Raw genomic sequence first — 21,088 nt, 5'->3', positions numbered from 1 at the left:
ATGGTATCTTTATTTTGAAATGGCATTAGATAAAAATCTCTTGTAAATCCTTATGAAAAGATTGGATTTTAGGAGCATTAGGTGATTGAATAACCAAACTCACAGTACTGATTCATAAAATTGACCTCTCCATGCCTTAGTTTCTATCTGTAGAAACAGTATAGTAGTACCATACTGGGTTGTTATGCAAATTAAAGCTCTTAGGACAGTGCCTGGCATTTAGTCAGCACTATACAAATAAAACATGAACAGAAGCTTCTAGTTGCATGCTTTTGCAGTACTTGGCTCCAACCTCTTCAACACTTCCATCAAAAACTTGTTACATTTTCATATGATATGCTGGTCAAATTTTCAAATGCTATAAATAATGGATGATGGAATCAAAATAAAAAAAGATCTTGATAGGCAAGGTAGAAATGAAATAAAACATATGAGATAAAATTAAGTCCTGGATAGAGATTTTAAGAAATTTTTTTTTACAAGCTGAGCAATTAATGGGAAGTTTAACTGCATTAAGAGAACCGGAGTGTCCTGATGAAGACATTGTCTGGATATAGACCCAAAGATGGCAGGCATAGCCTGCCCATCAGGAATTCCTTCCTCCCCTTCCTTAGCTTCCTCGTGCTCGTAAGTAGTGGCTCTGGGTACAAGGGTGCGCTTGAGAACACAGATGAACACTAAGGAAATGTGAGGCAAGAATGGACCATATTTCCAACTTATTTGGGTAGCAGAAAACATCCTCTGGTTGATATGGGAAGATAGCCTCAAGATTTGTGAATGTAATTAGAAGTTTATCAGGGTACCTAATGGCTCACTGTGCTACATGCTAAAATAAATTCTCCTCTAATCATGATTACTATAGGATTTATCTAATCTATTTCCTATAGGAAATCAAGCTACTCCCAGGCATTTTATCAAACTTTTCTTCATAATAATCCCTGTCTCTGACAAAAGAAGATTTTGTCATCCCACAGTATAGATAAGAAATTGAGGCAAAGAAGTAAAGTGAATTGCCCTGGGTCACAAAGAACTGAAATTACAATTTAGTATCTAATCTTAGAGCGCACTACATGATATTTGGAAGGGAGCATATTGGAAGCACATTATATCCTCCAAGAAAAGGCCTATTTACCTTAATCTTTGGGAAAAAGAAGATTAATTGTATTTTCCTTGGGGCATGCCAAAGATGTTGAGGAGACTCTTTAGATTCCACATGCTTATTCTAATCCTTTTCCAAATACTTGGAAAGTCTTGATTTGACCATTAGGAAGATGCTGGAAGTTAACTTTGTCTTTTTTTTTTTAAATTAAGGCAAATATTTGTTTGCTAGACTCTCCAAAGAAAGCAACTAATCAAGAAAGCTGTACAGTACAGCCATGCTATTTCAGATAACTTTAGACAAGAAAGTGTCCAGATAGGCATAAATCCAGATGGTTATCTCCCTTTATCACCCAGCCCTACAATTTATTCTCAGACAACGTCACTGTCTAGGGACTAGATAGAAAAAGGTCAAGTAGGGCAGCCCTGGTGGCGCGGCGGTTTAGCGCCGCCTGCAGCCCAGGGCGTGATCCTGGAGACTCGGGATCGAGTCCCGCATCAGGCTCCCTGCATGGTGCCTGCTTCTCCCTCTGCCTGTGTTTCTGCCTCTCTCTCTCTAGCTGTGTCTCTATGAATAAATAAATAAAATCTTTAAAGAAAAAAAAAAAAAAAAGAAAAAGGTCAAGTAAAAACAAGGTTTTAACTTCAAAAGTTCCATACAAAGAGAATTTATTGTTATAATGATTTACACTTAATTATTTCACCTAAATACTAAACAAATCCATCTTAATTATAAAAACCTGGAAAATGAAGTTAAGTATACCAAATGAAACAAAAAGCATCCATTACGCCACCACCCAGGAAGAACCTCTTGTACCTGTTACAATGGGATATTTTTTAAGGCTCAGTCCTCTGGTCAGGCCATGAGGGAATCAGCCAAAAGCTGCAACCCTAAGGTTCTGCATGTAGTTTCCCTTAAATTAAGTAAGAAAAATGGTGACTTATTTGTAAAAGTCTATCTTTTATTTTCTTGGCACTTGTCCCAGAAAAGATAAAGCTATTTCTCAATATTAAAATTAAATAAATTCCTGGGGCATCTGGGTGGCTCAGTCACTTTGAGTGTCCAGCCCTCAGTTTCAGCTTAGGTCTTGATATCAGGGTCCTAAGTTCAAGCCCTGCATTGGGCTCTAGGGTGGAGCCTACTTAAAAAAAGAAATAAATTCCTAGTTGCATCTTTCTGGTCTAAAAGATTTATATCATAATTCTCAGATTAAACTCATTTGCCCCAAGTGGTAAATTGTATAGCCAAAATAGATTGTCTTATCTCTTTATCAATATATACACATAGTCACATATACTGAAGGTCATGATTTTAAGTATATTTTGGTTGGGTTCTTCCTCTCTCTTGGAGAAAAGAGACACACATTCAGAACCCATAGGAAGGCTGGGTCAAGAATATATTAGTAATAGCAAAAGGTGAGGGTGGTAGCATCTTTTCAATTAGTGAGCAATGTTACCAAGACAGCACCAAATTTCAATCCACTTCTTTTTCCTGTCCTAAGGAAAAATCATGCTATTACCTTTTTATTCATAGCCACACCATCCTCGCAGTCGAGCACCGCGCAATCTACATTCAGGAAGGGAATCTTCTTTATTTTCTTCTCATCATTTCCAGGTACATAGAGCACTGCCCTCCGGGGAATGTACCTGTGATTGGATGAGGAACTGTACCCAAGCCTGGGCACATCAGCTGCCAGAAATGGTTTCCTGCAGGAGACATAATTGGGGTTAGTCTAGAATAGAATCTATTTACAAATTTTTGAAAAACTTTATTTTAATGCAAAATAAAACGGGAAACATGATTATTTTAATTTCAGCAGATCACAATTACATATAACTAGGAAAACAATAACAGAAATAACCAAGAAACAAAATGCCTTTTTGGCTATAGTTTAAAAAATATATAGCACTGTTTATTGAGACAATCTTCAGACAAAAAGGAGTATGTACCTACTTCATCTTGGAAAAACATTCCAGTATTAATATATTATCTAGATAGTATCCATGAACAAAGAGAAAAGAAATTTATATCCAGAAGGTCCTAAATAACTATCTATAATTATAAGAAAACAGAAGCAGAAAATAAACAACCTATATAAACATTAGTCTATGGCCCTCTCCCTGCCAATGAGTCTAAAATAGGCAAATAAGTGATTGAAGTTCAGTTTTAACAACAGACAAGGATGCTTGGCTACTCTGTAAGGGAGCAAAAAAGATAATGAATGGGAAAAGATCATTACTAGCTCTGGAATGGAAGGCAACTTCATTACTGAAAACTTCAGGTCCTTCATCAATAAAAATAATACTAATTTTGCAGGTCGTTGAGAGGGTTGAGTTAAAGAAAATAAGGCACATGAAGCACTCAGTAAGGGCCTGGTAGATGTGGTGGTACGCTTTCCAGGAGTACAGACAACTGTTATCTTAGTGGAGAAACTAGGTGTCAGCGGCCCCTGCCGGCTTCTGACCCCTGCTCTCTCCTTCCATTCCCTACTGGACTCAGTTTAGGCTCTTGTGGAAATAAGAGAAGTTAGCCAGAAGCTTGTTTGGCTCATTACAGCCCTCACCCCTAACCTGGTCCATACTTTGGAGCTGGGAAAGCTATGGTTTAGCCCATAACATATGTTAAAGGAAGGTGAGATCAGGACCAGCTACATTATTTTTGGGCCCAGTCTACAATGAAAATATAGGCCCTTGTTCAAAATTTATTAGGAATTTTAAGATTGTTGACAGAAGAACATCAATCAAGCCCCAGACCCTTTTAAGCACAGAGCCATATGTGACTGTCCAGATGACATATCTACAAAGCCAGCCCAAACACGACAGACAAGCTATGTATGTCATGAAGCGCCCAGTTAAGAAAAGGTTAAAGCCACAGCAAGCCAGAAGCACCCTAATGTTTTACTCTGCCCTGAGTACACAGCATCATCCTTTCCAAATATATATCAGCTCTACTTTTCATGAAAACTTCCTTTTGCTAATGCCATCAAATATTTTACATGGATGTAACATTCTGCCATGATTAGGGTACCTTGTGAAAATGAATCTCACGAAAAATCATTCATTCTTTGGTGGCCTGTCAATTTTGTGTGTGACTCCTCATTCCTTCTTGTAGCCAACCTAAATACACTATAAAATTTGAGTCTGGGTCTTATTTTCCACAGCATAAGCATTACGCTACATGAGGTATGGCAAGATACAAATGGATTTTAAAAGTGGTGCATGTGTTGGGATGCCTGGGTGGCTCAGTTGGTTGGGCATCTGACTCGGTTTTGGCTCAGGTCATGATCTCAGAGTTGTGAGATCAAGTCCTGAGTTGGGCTCCATGTTCAGTGGAAAGTCTGCTTGGGATTCTCTTTCTCCCTCTGTCCCTCCCTAATGCATGCACTCGCGTGCGCTCTTTCTCTCTCTCCCTGAAATAAATAAAATCTTTTAAAAAAACTGTACATGTTTTATAAGACATTTTATTTAATATAAAATGTATTTTGAAAGAATATATTATGGTGAGCTAATTGAAGAAAACTGAAACACCTGTCATTGCTTTGCACTGACTGAGAATATCTGGTTTATCTTTTAAAAGCGAGAAAATATAATGATGTAACAGCAAGAATCATATTTTACTTATTCATACTGGAATCCAAAATTTGCAATGTATCCATTTCCTTAATTGGTAAAAGTAATTAAACAAGATGAAATCTTATTTACCAGGAAATGCTTGGGGTCAAAATTACTCTTCATCAGAATTTGTTGTAACTGCACATGTAAAACCCAAATAGAGGATTGAGAATGGCTCTAGTAGAAAGAGCTTCAGTGGTCCTTCCTAGATCTCTCACTTCACCTGACAGAGTAAATGTCTGGACACATCTGTTTATTGGCAACCGACACTCATTTAATGAAAACTGAGCTTTTTTCCACGTGAAATAGCTTCTGACCACCATTTCAGCTCCAGCCACTGTGGTCTCCAAGCTACACTATTTGAATCTCAAGCCTGAGCTCCCAGCTATACCTCATGTTGTAAATCATATCACCATCATGCTAAGCACTTGAGTAAATCTTTTCTAGCACATTTATATGAAGTGTAATTTTAAAACAGATGATCACTTAAAAAAATCTGCCACTGTTAATGTTTCTGGTTTCCCAGATAGTCTTCTATAATCATTAAAATATTATTTTGCTCATCTCCTGCTCAAAAACTGTCAATAGCTCCTCACTACCTATAGGATTAAGTTCACTCTCAGCTGATATTCCTTTTCTCAACTTATATCCCGTTATTCCCATTCAGTAAGTATCTTAGGAAACTTAGATTTTGATCATCTCTAGAACATGCCACAGTCACTGTTTCCAGAGTACCTTTGCTTCTGCTGTGCTTCTGATGGAAAAGTCTTCCCTTTCAGTTTATCAGAATATTAAGGATCCTTCAAGTTCAGTTCAAATTCCACTCTGAATCTTGAGGCTTTCTTGACTATTATTTTTTTTTAATTTTTATTTATTTATGATAGTCACAGAGAGAGAGAGAGAGGCAGAGACACAGGCGGAGGGAGAAGCAGGCTCCATGCACCGGGAGCCTGATATGGGATTCGATCCCGGGTCTCCAGGATCGCTCCCTGGGCCAAAGGCAGGCGCCAAACCGCTGCGCCACCCAGGGATCCCCATTCTTGACTATTATTTAAACTCTCTCATCTTAAACTCTTAGAGCATTTATCACTCATAACCAAACCAGAACCAGCAAAGGACTGCTATCAAGGCTGCTACTAAGGCTAAAGTTCTGCTATCAAGCTAAAGTTAATTAAGATGGCAGAAGAGTTCTGGAAAAGCAACTGATGATACAAATCAAAAGACCTAAACAGTTTTCTACTTTTTGACCCAGTAATTTTAAGTTGTTTGACAAAATTCCTTTTGGAAATTGTTATAGACCGAATGTTTGTGACTCCCTAAAATTCATATGTTGAAATGTAATCCCCAGTGTATTTGGAGGTGGGACCTTTGGGAGGTGATTAAGTCCTGAGGGTTTTGCCCTTAGAAAAGAGGCCCTAGAGAGCTCCCTGTCCCTTTATGCCATGTGAGAACATGGTAAAAAGACTGAAGTCTACAATCAGGATGTGAGTCCTCTTCAGACACCCAATCTGTCAGAGCCTTGATCTTGGACTTCCCAGCCTCCAGTACTATGAGAAATACATTTCTGTTGTTTACCGGTCACCCAATCTACGGGATCCTTCTATAACAGCTGGAACGAACTAATAGACCGGAATCTATCTTAAGAAAATAATTAGAAATAAGACTAGAGGGGTGCCTGGGTGGCTCAGTTGGTTAAGCATCTGCCTTCAGCTCAGGTCATGAGCCAGGGTCCTGCGATTGAGCCCCACATTGGGCTCCCTGGTCACAGAGAGTCTGCTTCTCCCTCTCCCTCTGCTGCTCCCCCTGCTTGTGCTCTCTCTCTCAAACAAATAAAATCTTTTAAAAAAAGAAATAAGGCTAGATATGTGTATTAAGAAACTGAAAACCACTTTTAGGTCCAACAATAGGATGAATTATAGTATATATATTCAAGGAATATGATGCTATTGTTAAGAATTATGTCTATAAAAATATTTAATGTTAAGGTAGTTACTGCTATTTTTAAACAGAGGACATAACATTATATATACAATAACATTTCAACTTTGTAAAAAAATGCAAGGGAAAATATCGGAAAGGAAATACACCAAAATGTTATGAGGGATACTTCTGAACTGTAGAGTTTGGGATTAAGATTTTTCTGCTTCTGCACATTTTTTCCTATTTTGCATATTTACTAGAAGAAGCATTACTCCTTTTTTAAAAAATTCATTTTTTAAGGTTTTACTTATTTAAGTAATTTCTACACCCAATGTGGGGCTCGAACTTACGACCCCAAGATCAAGAGTCACATGCTCTTCTGACTGAGCCAGCCAGATGCTCCTTTAAAAAATCTCTTCTAGGGGGATCCCTGGGTGGCTCAGCGGTTTAGCACCTGCCTTTGGCCCAGGGCGTGATCTTGGGGTCCCAGGATCGAGTCCCGCGTCGGGCTCCCGGCATGGAGCCTGCTTCTCCCTCCTCCTATGTCTCTGCCTCTCTCTCTCCCTATCATAAATAAATAAATAAATCTTAAAAAAAAACTCTTCTATAACTGGCTTAAAACAAATCAATAAAATCACCCAAAAGGTCTCAAATGGCTTCATAATATAGTAGAAAAGATGGACTATATGCAATTTAGGATATCTGACCATTTTTGACCTACAAAAATAGCCATTTTATATGGCTCAATCAAATACCGTGATTGGCATTCAGAAGATGGGATGAGAAGCAAGCCATCATGCAGCCCCAGTGGCACAGCAGTTTAGCACCGCCTGCAGCCTGGGGTGTGATCCTGGAGACCTGAGATCTAGTCCCACATAGGGCTCCCTGCATGGAGCCCACTTCTCCCTCTGCCTGTGTCTCTGCCTCTCTGTCTCTCTGTCTCTCTCTCTCTCTCGTTCTTTGTGTCTCTATGAATAAATAAATAAAATCTTTAAAAAAAATTTTATCTTAAAAAAAAAAAGATGCAAGCCACCATGTCACTCTAAGTGTTAATTCCCTCTTCAGTAAGAAGCAACATATAGCTATATGTTGCTATATCTTATACAGGGGAGAGTTCACCGCAAGCAGTAAAGCATCATGCACTTAGCTATTATGATTATCTGAAACTTGTCACCCATGTTCAATGCTGGTCAGCACAGCCCTACATCAGGAATCTTGTCTCCAGCACCCTCTTCCACTAAGTCTTGAGTTCTATGAGGGAGAGAAAGGCCTATGTCTCCTCCAAACCGCTCAGCACAGGGCCTTACACACAAGGAGATAAACAATTCCTGTTACCGTATCATCTAAAAAAGCCAGCAATCCAGAGGTGGGTATGTAGGACAGATCTGCAACCATAGTGTCTTTATTCTTCTTGTGGAAGAGTCAAATTTTAGTGGTGATTACAGGCAGGAGGTCATTTTTATTCCCTCTTTCCTTTGCCATCCTGGAAACTCTAATCCGACCCACAGTCTTTTGCTTCTTTTTCCATATTTATCCCCTCCTTTCCATAAACGCAGTGTTAACAGGCTAGTTTATTTAGGGCCTCATTAACCTAGACCTAGATGACTATGGAAGCCTCTTATCAATCTTGCCTTCCACTATATTCTTTCATTTATTCATTTGTTCATTTGTTCACTTATTCAGCAAGCACTGATTAAGCACCTACGGAGAGACCTACACTGGGTCACCACTAGCATATGTCAGGTCCTTTTGTGCAAATAAGAAAAGAGGGCCCCCTGGCACCTTCCAGCAGGTAGAAGGGCAAAACGACACCTCCTACTTCTGAGGCAGCATGCTTTGGTGAGTGGAGATACACTGAAGCTCAGTCCTGACACATGCCTCTCTGTAGGCACCCCAGATCAGGGCATACCTCCACACAACTGTATGTAGGGGCTCTGACTCACTCTGTGCTGAGTGCAGTGGGGAGGTGGCACAAAAGAAACAGGACATGCCCAGAAGATCCAGGGAAGAACACCCAAACGATGGTCTGCAAGCAGCTCAGAAAGTCTAAAGTACATAATGAAGCTCCAGAGAAAAAGATCAAAGGCAGTAAAACTGGAATAATGAAAAGGAGAAAGGTATAGAGGGGGTTCGGGCTTCAGGTTCTGTTGCAGACTCTGAGGTCCAGGAGGGGGCTGTTGCTGGGTAGGTGGCAGAAGCCCATCTCAGCTTCCTCAAGCCTCTCTCTCATCCCTATACTGCTTCTGTGTCCTTTCCTTCCCCATCTCTGGCTGTTTCAAAATCTGTTCCACACTTGAGTTGTGCTCAGCACTGACTATTGTGTATGAATACAATTGCAGTAGGTGACAAGAGCTAACTTAATTTTATCTTACATATTTGGAGTTAGGGCCTCTTGATAGTCAACATGTAAATGTATTCAAACAATATGCAAAACAGGTCTTAAGAGGAGTTGAAAAAAATCTGGTAGCCTTATGGTGAGTTCTCTCTACAGAGGGACCTTCTTTTGGATGTAAAATATCCCTTGGCAGGTCCAGGGGTTCTTTTGGCTGGAAGGGGGCCCTCCTGGCCCTCCTTTCCTCCTCTACCTGGTAAATTTTTATTAGCCACTTATATAGCTAAAAGTACCCCTAATGCTGCAGGGGTTTTCCACCTGGGATTCAATATAACCATCACTCGGGGACCTTTTAAAAATGGTCAGGAGTACCTAGGTGGCTCAGTTGGTTGAGTGTCTGACTCTTGATTTCAACTCAGGTCATGGTCTCAGGATGGAGAGCCGCATAGAGCTCTGTGCTCAGTGGGGAGTCTGCTTGGGATTCTCTCTCTTCCTTTCCCTCTGACCCCCACTCTGCTCACATACTCTTTCTCTAAATTAAATAACTAAAAAAATTTTTTTTAAAAAAGGTCAAAATTGGAATGCCTGGGTGGCTCAGCGGTTGAATGTCTGCCTTTGGCTCAGGGCATGATCCTGGAGTTCCAGGATCGAGTCCTACATCAGGCTTCCTGTATGGAGCCTGCTTCTCCCTCTGCCTCTATCTCTGCCTCTCTATGTCTCTCATGAATAAATAAATAAAATATTTTAAAAATAAATTAAATAAATAAATAAATAAAAATTTAAAAAGTCAAGATCAAAACCACAATGAGCATCACCTCATACCAGTCAGATGGCTAAAATTAACCAGTTAGGAAACAACAAATGTTGGTGAGGAAGCTACACTGCTGGTAGAAATGCAAGCTGGTGCAGCCACTCTGGAAAACAGTATGGAGATTCCTCAAAAAGTTAAAAATAGAACTACCCTAGATCCAGCAATTGCACTGCTAGGTATTTGCCCCAAAGATTTAAGTGTAGTGCTCCAAAGGGGCACCTGCACCCCAATGTTTATAGCAGCAAAGCCCACAATAGCCAGACTATGGAAAGAGCCCAGATGTCCATTGACAGATGAATAAGGAAGATGCGATCCATATATGTAATGGAATACTACTCAGCCACCAAAAAAATGAAATCTTGCCATTTGCAATGACATGGATGGAACTAGAGGGTACTATGCTAAGTGAAATAAGTAAATCAGAGAAAGACAATTATCAAGATATCACTCATGTGGAATTTAAGAAACAAAACAGAGGAGCATAGGGGAAGGGAGGGAAAAATAAAATAAGACAAAATCAGGGAAGGAGACAAACCATAAGGGACTCTTAACCATAGGAAACAAACTGAGGGTTGCTGGAGGGGAGAGGGGTAGGGGGATGCGGTAACTGAGTGATGAGCATTAAGGAGGGCATGTGATATAATGAGCACTGGGAGTTATTTACAACTGATGAGTCATTGACCTCTACCTCTAAAACTAGTAACACACTATATGTTAATTAGCCCCATCCAGCATAATCAAATTCAATTCATTGGTAATAGGGCCAGGCTCTCTCAAATATATATATTTGAGCTAAGTCCTTGTGAGTTATATGAGGTGTTGCTGCAGACCAGTACTACTGGTCTCTTATCTGTCCTCATTGAGAATTTCCCATCTCTCATAATAGCATCTACTATCGTCACATGGGAGCTTGTTAGAAATCCAGAATCTGTCCCCCCTCCTCAAGTCCCTCTGAATCAGAAACTACATGTTAACAAATCTCCAGGGGCTGCTTATCACATGGAAGTCTGAGAACCACTGCTCTAGGCTGATTCAACTTGGGAGCATGTTGAAATCATCTGGGGAACTTGCAGATATGCTGACATTAAAGCTCCAGCCACAGAAAATTTGGTGTCATTGGTCTGGGGTAAGGCCTAGGCTCTGGGACTTCTAAAAGCTCTCTATATGGAGGTCTTCTGAGGAGGACCAATGTGTAGCCACTATCTTAATACAGGAAATTTTGCCCCAACAAAAATTTCTCAAGTCATGTGCTACTGCTATATATAAGTAGATGCCAGGAAAAGAATAAGTTCATAACTGAAAATGTAGCAAACTTAGAAAAAAATCCATGTTTAAAGAAAAGTTGTTCTAGTAAAAAAAATTAACACACCAACTGCTAACAATATTTGAAATAAGAGCAATAATCAAATGAGCTAATGGCCATTTTAAGATGTACAATTTGGTACGCAACTTCTATACCCAACTTAGTGGTTTCTTTATTTAGCTGATAGTAGTACAGATGTCCCTACAGTAGCTGCCCATCACAATCACCCAAGGAACAAAGAAAAAGAAAAAACCCTAGGCCACACTCCCCAACCCAATGAAATAAGAGCACAGCGGTGAGTTTCAAGCATCAGTGTTTCTTTAAAGCTTCCAGGGAAAGTCCAAAGTGCAGCCAAGGAAGAGAACTTCTGCACTACCATTTGCAAGGACAACCAAAATGTCTTGTTGGTCCTAGAAAGGACTAAAGGTTGCTGGACTTCACCAGTTGCCAGAACTGAATCCTACCATATTTAGGCAGGGGAGCTGGGTACCAACTATGCAAATTATCCTACTAATCAAATGGCTGGGGAATGATAATTTTGAGAGGAGTGAGGAAAACCTTCTTGGCCTGGAAATCATGATGTTCTACATCCCCCACTCACTGAACCAGTAGCCATCACCTGCAGGGGCTTGAAAGTGGTGTGGGGTGAACAGGAAGTCTCTGCTATACTAGGCACTTCAAACTAGAGTCTTAGATCAAGTCCACAGTGAAATAAAAAGCTTGCCTTTGTTTTTAAAGATTTTATTTATTTATTCATGAGAGAGAGAGAGAGGCAGAGACACAGGCAGAGGGAGAAACAGGCTCCATGCAGGGAGCCCGACGTGGGACTCGATCCTGGGTCTCCAGGATCACACCCTGGACTGAAGGCGGTGCTAAACCGCTGAGCCACCCAGGCTGCCCCATAAGTTTGCCTTTGTTAACAGAGAAGGAAGTCTCATTTCCAGTAGCTGGAGGGGCTGAACCTGCAGCTCCTAGGAAGCAGAGTGAGAAAGGATGGGGGACTTAAAACTAAGCAAAATCCCTGCCACCAACAGGACCCAAGACGAGCATAGTATATTCTTGCTTAGTAGTTCCTTTTCTTTTCTTTTTTTTAAGATTTTATTTATTTATTCATGAAAGACACAGGCAGAGAAAGAAGCAGGCTCCATGCAGGGAGCCTGATGCAGGACTCGATCCCAGGACCCTGGGATCACGACCTGAGCCGAAGGCAGATGCTCCACCGCTGAGCCACCTGGGCGTCCCAGCTTAGTAGTTCCTCATGACCCATGATACTGAGGTAACAAAATTAGTTAAGTTTCGCTACAGCGAATACTGGTGCCTCTGATTCTGGGTTCAGGTATACTGCTGAATTTTTTTTTTTAAGATTTTATTTATTTATTTGAGAGAGAGAGAGCATGCATGTAAGACAGAAAGCACAAGCAGGGGAGAGAGAGAGGGAGAAGCAGACTCCCTGCTGAACAGGGAGCCTGATGCAAGACTCACACCCATGACCCTGGGATCACGATCTGAGCTGAAGGCAAATGCTTAGCCAAATGAATGCCCAGGTGCCCATAACTGCTGAGTCTTATCTGCTTTGTATTTTCCAAGTAGTCACATTTTCCTCTACTTGGAGCCAATTTAATTCAAATTTACAATTTTCGCAAAAATCACAGTCATTTGAATAGATGCAGAAAAGAGCAACTGACAACATTTTTAATGATAAAAACATAGAAATGAAAAACATAAAAACGAACTAGATTTGAAGGGAAACTTCCAAATCTTGAAAAAGAAAGACTAAAGACTAAACTGAAGGCAGTAGAGACAGAATCCCAAGTTAACAAATAACAATCACCCAGCCTCTAGTTTCCTGAGAATCCACCAGTGCTCCACCAAAGTGTCCAAACTCATGCTGTTTTGCTTTTGAAGTTATAACGAACTCATATTCCAAGAAGAGCCCTGAATATCAGATACTTTTACAAATGCTGGGCCAACTGACTATTGGCCTATTTAACAAATGTATTTTTATTTAGGTGAAATGTATTTATACAGCAATTGGAGTTTTTAAAACAGCAATTCGATTTTATTTTATCATATTTAATTTTTAAAAGCAAGGGTGAGCACACATGGCACAGTGTGGCCACTGAGATGCTAAAGACAAGCCTTGGAGCCTTGAGGAGCGAGGCAAAGATGGAGAACAGTGAAGACTTCCCTCATCCCAGTAGTGGCAAAGGAGGGAGGTGGCCGAGGATGGTGGTGCCGGGGGGGGGGGGGGGGGGGGGGGCAGCTCCCTGGCTCCCGGCAGGGAGGGTGTCTTGGCCTGACTTGGGCTGTGTTTTCAGGTGTTTGTCACTGCCCACTTTCCAAGCCCAACTCTCCAGCCTGCCCACATCCCTTTCAGAAATTCCTTTTCTGCCCAAGTCAGTCCCAGCTGGTATTGGCCATTTACAACTCTACACACCCAAGGCACAGGATCCTGGTGAGCAAGCACCTGCTTTGCATTGTGTACTCAGCACTGAGCCTCGCATATTTAGGGACTCAGGAAATGTAAGCTGAATGCAGGGAAGAACAAACTCAGGGCTAGCTGGGTGGTGAGAAAGGGCCACATATTTCCACTTGCCTCTGTCCCTCAAGGGCTAACAAGGAGAGCAGGCATAGGTGCTTACCTGGCTTAGTTGGTAGAGCACGCAACTCTGATCTCACGGTTATGGGTTCAAGTCCCATATTGGGTGTAGAGATTACTTAAAAATAAAATCTTAGAAAAAGGATAATAGGGAAATGGTTATTGTAATGCTCTGCAGATTTCATCAAATTTTCTTTCCAAAAGGTACTAATTCTACTCCCACTAGCAGTACAGGAGCCCAGGCTCCTGACATCCTTTTAACTTTTACACTGTGGTTTTGGGGTATTCAAGGAGAAGAGGTGTGATGTAGTGAGTGAAGGCTGCCATGGAAAGGGGCTGGAGGGGTGCCTGGCTGGCTCAGATGGTGGAGCGTGCAACTCTTGATCTCTGGGTTCTGAGTGCGAACCCCACATTGACTGTAGCGATTACTTAAAATAAAATCTTTTTAAGATTTATTTATTTACTTATTTATGATAGACACAGAGAGAGAGAGAGAGGCAGAGACACAGGCAGAGGGAGAAGCAGGCTCCATGCCGGGACCCCGATGCGGGACTCGATCCCGGGACTCCAGGATCGTGCTCTGGGCCAAACCAAACCACTGAGCCACCCAGGGATCCCCCTTAAAATAAAATCTAAGGGATCCCTGGGTGGCGCAGCGGTTTGGCGCCTGCCTTTGGCCCAGGGCGCGATCCTGGAGACCCGGGATTGAATCCCACGTCGGGCTCCCGGTGCATGGAGCCTGCTTCTCCCTCTGCCTGTGTCTCTGCCTCTCTCTCTCTCTCTGTGACTATCATAAATAAATAAAAATTAAAAAAAAAATCTAAAAAAAAAAAAAAAAGGAAGGGGATGGAGATGTGAAGCCTTGGGGAAAGGTTTACAACAGCCCTATTTAAGTAATGATGAAACAATTTATGGATTGTATTAATCCCTTCAAAACTGGCATTCCCCACCTTGAGCTGATCTATATTCTATCATTTTACACTCCTACCATGTCAATTTTTTTTTATTATGGTAAAATATATAACACAAGATTTATCATTTTAAACATTTTTAGGCACACATTTCAGTGGCATGAAATATAGTCACGTCATTGTGCAACCATCACCACCATCCATCTCCAGAACTTTTCATCTTTCCAAACCCACTAGACTCCCCTTCCCCTTCCCCTTCCCCCAGCACCTGGAGACCACCACTGATTGTTCTGTCTCTATGAATTTGACCACTCTGGGTATGTCATAGAAGAGGAATTATACACTGTCTTTTGTGCCTGCCTTTTTTCAGTATAACGTCCTCAATGTTCATCCATGCTATAGGATGTGTCAGAATTTCCTTCCTTTTTAAGGCTGAATAATATTCCGTTGCACGGACATATTGCATTTTGTTTATCCATCATCTGTTGGTGGACATTTGGGGTATTTCTACTTTTGTACTACTGTGAATAATGCTATTAGAAACACTAGTGTAGGGCAGCCTGGGTGGCTCAGCGGTTTAGTGCCGCCTTTGGCCCAGGGCCTGATCCTGGAGACCCGGGATCGAGTTCCACGTCAGGCTCCCTGCATGGAGCCTGCTTCTCCCTCTGCCTGTGTCTCTGCCTCTCTCTGTGTGTGTCTCTCATGAATATATAAATAAATTAAAAAAAAAAAAGAAACACTAGTGTACATATATCTATTTGAATCTCTGCTTTCAATGATTTAGGGTACTTACCCAGAAGTGCAATTGCTAGATCATATGTTAATTCTATATTTAATTTTTTTTTAGGAATTCTCATACTGCTTTCCACAGTGGCTGTATCAATTTACATTTCCACTCAGGTATTATTTTCAAATATTTTATGCTGCATTTGAATCCAGTAATGATTGAACGGGTATTTTGGACCTCCTCCCCAAAAGAATTGTCTTTTATGTTCCCTTTAGAAATTTCCTTCCAGGGGTGCCTGGGTGGCTCAGTGACCTGTCTTCAGCTCAGGTCATGATCTTGGAGTCCTGAGATAGTCCTGTGTCAGGCTCCCTGCTCTGTGGGAAGTCTGCTTCTCCTTCTCTCAAATAAATACTATCTTAAAAAAAAAAGAAATTTCCTTCCAAAAATTTTAATAAATTTTGGTAGATTCTCATTTGTTTATAAACCTAAGAAATAATAAGAAAACAAAGCACCATTTAAAAATAATACATCAGGCACCTGGGTGGCTCAGTGATTGAGTGTCTGCCTTTGGCTCAGGTCATGATCCTGGGATCCTGGGATTGAGTCCTGCATTGGGGTCCCTGTAGGGAGCTTGCTTCTCCCTCTGCCTAAGTCTCTGCCTCTCTCTGTGTCTTTCATGAATAAATAAATAAAATATTTTTAAAAAATAATAAAAATAAAAATAATACATCAATAAATTTCTAGTTAGGATACTGCACAGAAATGACAAGGTCCTTTAAGTTCTTTTAGAGATTTTGACTTGGGGTACCTGACCAGCTCAGTCAGTAGAGTAGCAACTCTCGATCTGGGAGTTTTAGGTTCAAGCCCCATGTTGGGTGTAGAGATTACTTAAAATAAAATCTTTTAAAAAAGAAAATAAGATTTTGACTCTTAAGAGCTGATCAAAGTTAAAACTAAAAATTTCTTGGAGTGTCTTGCTGGCTCAGTAGGGCACACGACTCTTGATCTTACGGTCATGAGTTTTAGCACCCAACTGGATGTAGAATTTACTTAAATAATAAAAAAATAAATAAAAATTTCTTATGAAAAAAAATCTGCACAAATCCATAGCTATAGGACAGATTCCTGATGGGTTTCCTCTATTTGGGGCTGGATCTTCATTCCTTTGAGACGGCTGGAGGAGTATAACTGAGCTATATCTTTGTTTCTTCTAAGTTTATACACTAGGAAAAACTGAGTTCTGTGTTGCATGGCCCATAGGTCTGACCTTGCATGACAATTCTGGTGCTTATGGAAGAATATATGTAATTAGAATGAGGATAAAAACTCATTTAACCGGGCAGCCCCGGTGACGCAGCAGTTTAGCGCCGCCTGCAGCCCAGGGCGTGATCCTGGAGACCCTGGATCGAGTCCCATGTCAGGCTCTCTGCATGGTGCTTGCTTCTCCCTCTGCCTGTGTCTCTGCCTTTCTCTCTCTCTCTCTCTCTCTCTCTGTCTCTATGAATAAATAAATAAAATCTCAAAAAAAAACCTCATTTAACCAATCCTTTCCTACTCCCACAAAAGACAGTAAAATTCTCCTATGAATTTCAACCATGCTTATGACTTAATAATAGGTATTTATGCCAGCATCTATAATAACGGAGGCCTACTTATGTTCTCACTTTCCTAAGTTCCCAAGTGCCAGAGAGATTCCCTATTCTGAGGACTGTTTCAGTTACTATGGCAACAGTGCACAGAGAAGGGGAGAGCTTTCCTTGGGCACGAGAGTAAAAGAACAGCTATTCGTCCTCCCATTGGCAGAACAGGGCCATTCGTGAGATTAGCATGTGGTGGAAATACAAATAAGCGTGCAGCCTGCTTCAGAAAAGCCAAGAAAACATTTTCAGGGCAAATTCTCTCATGAAGCAATTCTATCACACCTTAATCAAATGCTCCATTTTGTACTGAAGTGAAGATATAGTTTTTTGTGTCCAAAGTAGACACACAAGATAGCAGTTTGTGGTCCACTGTGGGTTTGCTTCTAAGCCCTGGACATAGGATGGGGCAACCCAGGGGCTGTGGACCAGCCTTTTAGCCATTGTGGGGTGTCATGTACAAAGAGGGTGACTGGTGAGGGAATTCCCTTTTAAACTATCCTTGCCATGGAGCCCCAGAAAAAAGAGTGGACACTGGACAAAGGGCAGACTTAGCAGGAGTAGGGGGGAGAAAAAGAATCTATATTTATGCCCAGTTTGGTGAAGTTTGTGTCATGCTATTTCACAGCAGATCTCTGCCTCCTCAGACCATCAGAATACCAAAAGGCAAAGCAAGTGACCCCTGCATGGAGGTCTTTTTTCACACAGAACAAGAAAGTAGACAACCAACCATGTCAAAAATTTAAGATACTCGTTATGCTAAGTGAAATAATAAGCCAAATACAAAAGGACAAATACTGTATAATTCCACTCATATGAGGTACTTAGAATAGTCAAATTCAGAGACAGGAAGTAGAATGGCGGTGGCATGGGGAAGGGGAGTTCCTATTTAATGGGAAGAGATTTCAGTTTGGGAAGATGAAAAGTTCTGGAGATGGTGGTGATGGTTGCACAACACAGAGAATGTACTTAATGCCACTGAATGGTCCACTTAAAAATAGTTAAAATGGCGAATTATATATTATGTATATTTTACTGCAATGAAGAAAAAAGTTACCAAATCTGTTTCCCTTGTCATATCCATGCTATCATTTCATAAACACAAATGTATTGATCAACTTTAGTATTGATCATGCATCCAATAAATACTGAGTCCACTGCAAGCTGGTCCTTGCTCAATATAGGCTGTGTGGGGGCTGAGCAAACACGGTTATAAAGCTACGCATCCAGCACACCCTCAATGTTGCACATGCATCTGCCTGCTATAGCTGCAGGACTCTATTTCTCTAGATGTGTGCACAACTTGTGTAGGGATAAGTCCCAGAATTGGGGGGAAAAACACCTACAATAGTGTGACCATGAATGGGTCCCAAAGAAGGGGGCAAGTTTTCCATGAGAACAGAGACCCACATTTATATCCCAATATCCCAAGACAATATTTAGTAGTTAATATATTAAAACAGCCAGTGAAGAGTATAGGAAATATTACCATAGGTCTACCAGAGAATTTTATAAAAAAGACCATTCACAAAATTTCTCCCTTTAGAGATTCCATCAGTAACTAGGTATTCTATCTCAAAAAATAATCCATAGGATTAGTCTTTTTTTTTATTAGTCTTTATTAATAACTGTTATGGGCACCTTTCAGAGTTAGCCTTCAGACTCAGGCGTCTGGTAGCGCCTCTGAGGGTCAAGACTGCCATTTTTCTGAAAGGAAGATGAGGGAAGGGAAGGGTTTGATATTGGCTAAGCCAGGCCAGCCCAGCAGCCAACAAGGAGGAAAAGAAGAGCAAGAAGTCTATTCTGGAGGAGGTGAGGGAGAGGAAGAGGATGTGAAAAAGGAAAGGAAGGAGGAGAAAGAGGAGTTGCGAGGGGAAAGTTGGGGTGGATAAGAAAAGTGGGAGTGAAGGAAGGCAGTTGGAAGTGAGGGTGCAGAAAGGGACAGTGGAGGAGGGGAGGGGGTAAGAGAAGACCTTTGTTTTTCCTCAAAGCTCCTTGTTTTGTGTTGAGGAGGGGATGACAATAGAGCATGTGCCTGTTACTGGGTATTCACAGTAATCCCACTTTCTTGCTCTACTTTTGGTGAGAGAAGGAGGAGCAGAAGTTTTATCTGAACGGAAAACTGGAAGGATTTTTTCTTCTTGGAGTGACACTGAGGTCAAGAGGGAAACCTGCACTCCTTCACTGAACACGGTTAAGAACACAATGAGATTAGCATCTCTTCTATTTCTGGGCTGCTTCCACCAGGGGCTCCTAGAAACACAAAGAAGTCCAAGGATATTGTTCATTAATGGTTAACTGTTGATGTTGCTGAGGACTTGGTCCAGGAATGACACTCAGGACCTCTGCCCACAGAGATTTGATAGTTGAATTAACAAGTGTAATTCCACCATCGCATACGAGATATAGTACCTGTCGTAGCACAGAACATGGGAGCTTTTTGGTAAATTGTTATAAAAACCTAAAGGACATGCCATCAGATTTTCCTCTGCCTCTGTAGAGATGATATGGAATCTCTGAGCCTGAGGAATAAATAGCATACTGTTTCATTTCTGACCAAAGGTGAACATTCAGAGTATGGCTTTCTGTTTAGATGGTTCATTGTTTACATCCCTTGCCTAAGAAGATCCATTCTAAAACAAGTTGCAGAAAAGACAATATTTAGTAGTTAATATATTAAAACAGCCAGTGAAGAGTATAGGAAATATTACCATAGGTCTACCAGAGAATTTTATAAAAAAGACCATTCACAAAATTTCTCCCTTTAGAGATTCCATCAGTAACTAGGTATTCTATCTCAAAAAATAATAAATTAAAAACTGAGATGATTATTTCCTGACAGAGCTTTAGAGGTAACTGAGCAAATGTGAACTAGAAAGATCAATTTCTCCTTAACTTTTTTTAAAGGTCACGAAAGAAGACTGTCAACCTGACAGATGTAACCATGGATTCTTTCACAGAGCTCTTCAAAAGCTCAAAGGCTGCTAAATGTGTCAAATTAATGCATCTCCCCCATGACCGGGTTCTTTGATATGAAAGTAATCATGGGAGATTTTTTTTCCCCTTCCAGAAAATGGCTCTGCAATTTTGAGAAAATAGTTCTCTCCACATCTTAAATTTTTTTTGTAACTGTCATGAAAATGATGTGGGTTAATGGAATCTCCATTTTTCTCCCTAGATTCTCTCAAAAATTCCTTTCAAGTGTCAATCTCAATGAAATAAGGCCAGAATGTTACATAGCTTAGAATTTTGATATTGTTAGCTATGGTCCTTTGATTATCCTGATTTGTAGATTTGGGGAGGATTTAATATTGATCTCTCTCTAGCACTGAATAGAAAAAAAAAAAAAACAGTCTGAGTCTAATTGCCAGACCCATACCACACACACGAAAGCTGTGAATACAAGCTGTGATCACGAATCACGTGTATGTGGCTTTGATTGTGTGGGACCCACAATAAGATTAAGATTTTTTTTTCCTTCTTAATTATTCAGAGCTAAGTGTGATAAAAATTAAAACTAAACATATGGATGTGATCATGAAGGCTTTTTCTAACATGGTTGGTTTTTTTTAAGTACATGTAACTTGCTACAGGCACTAATTCCTTTAAATATCTATTTAAGGCCAGATTTCCTAGAACTTGCTCTAATTTTAGGGGAGCTTAGGTTTTTTTCTTAATTCAGTTCCACACTTAGCATGTACCAGCTTGAAGTACAAAAGAGCTTCTTTTCCCTTTATTTTTGGTTCCCTCTCAAACCACTTTTTTTTTTTTTTTACTTTATAACTACACCAATATTTTTTCTTTTTAATAATAAATTTTTTTTATTGGTGTTCAATTTGCCAACATACAGAATAACACCCAGTGCTCATCCCGTCAAGTGCCCCCCTCAGTGCCCATCACCCATTCACCTCCACCTCCCGCCCTCCTCTCCTTCCACCACCCCCAGTTCGTTTCCCAGAGTTAGGAGTCTTTATGTTCTGTCTCCCTTTCTGATATTTCCTACCCATTTCTTCTCCCTTCCCTTCTATTCCCTTTCACTATTATTTATATTCCCCAAATGAATGAGAACATATAATGCTTGTCCTTCTCCGATTGACTCATTTCACTCAGCATAATACCCTCCAGTTCCATGCATGTT

At 40.6% G+C, this 21,088-nt stretch overlaps 1 protein-coding gene across 9 annotated transcripts in view; it reads right to left on the bottom strand.

Moving 5' to 3' along the window:
- The window catches only part of CLYBL (citramalyl-CoA lyase), a 293,861-nt gene that overhangs the window by 144,899 nt on the left and 127,874 nt on the right, over positions 1 to 21,088 (bottom strand). For all 9 annotated transcript variants that reach the window (XR_012002038.1, XR_012002036.1, XR_012002037.1 and 6 more), the window contains one exon: positions 2,619 to 2,805. Coding sequence is in view for 6 of the 9 variants with exons in the window: in XM_026003693.2 (XP_025859478.1) it covers positions 2,619 to 2,805 (187 nt within the window). In the remaining 3 variants the exon portion in view is untranslated. The remainder of the gene's footprint in view (positions 1 to 2,618; positions 2,806 to 21,088) is intronic.

The sequence above is a fragment of the Vulpes vulpes genome, chromosome 6 (assembly GCF_048418805.1).
Source record: "Vulpes vulpes isolate BD-2025 chromosome 6, VulVul3, whole genome shotgun sequence".
Lineage (NCBI taxonomy): Eukaryota > Metazoa > Chordata > Mammalia > Carnivora > Canidae > Vulpes > Vulpes vulpes.
Note: the sequence above shows the minus strand (reverse complement) of the source record. Positions and strands in the feature narration are given on the sequence as shown.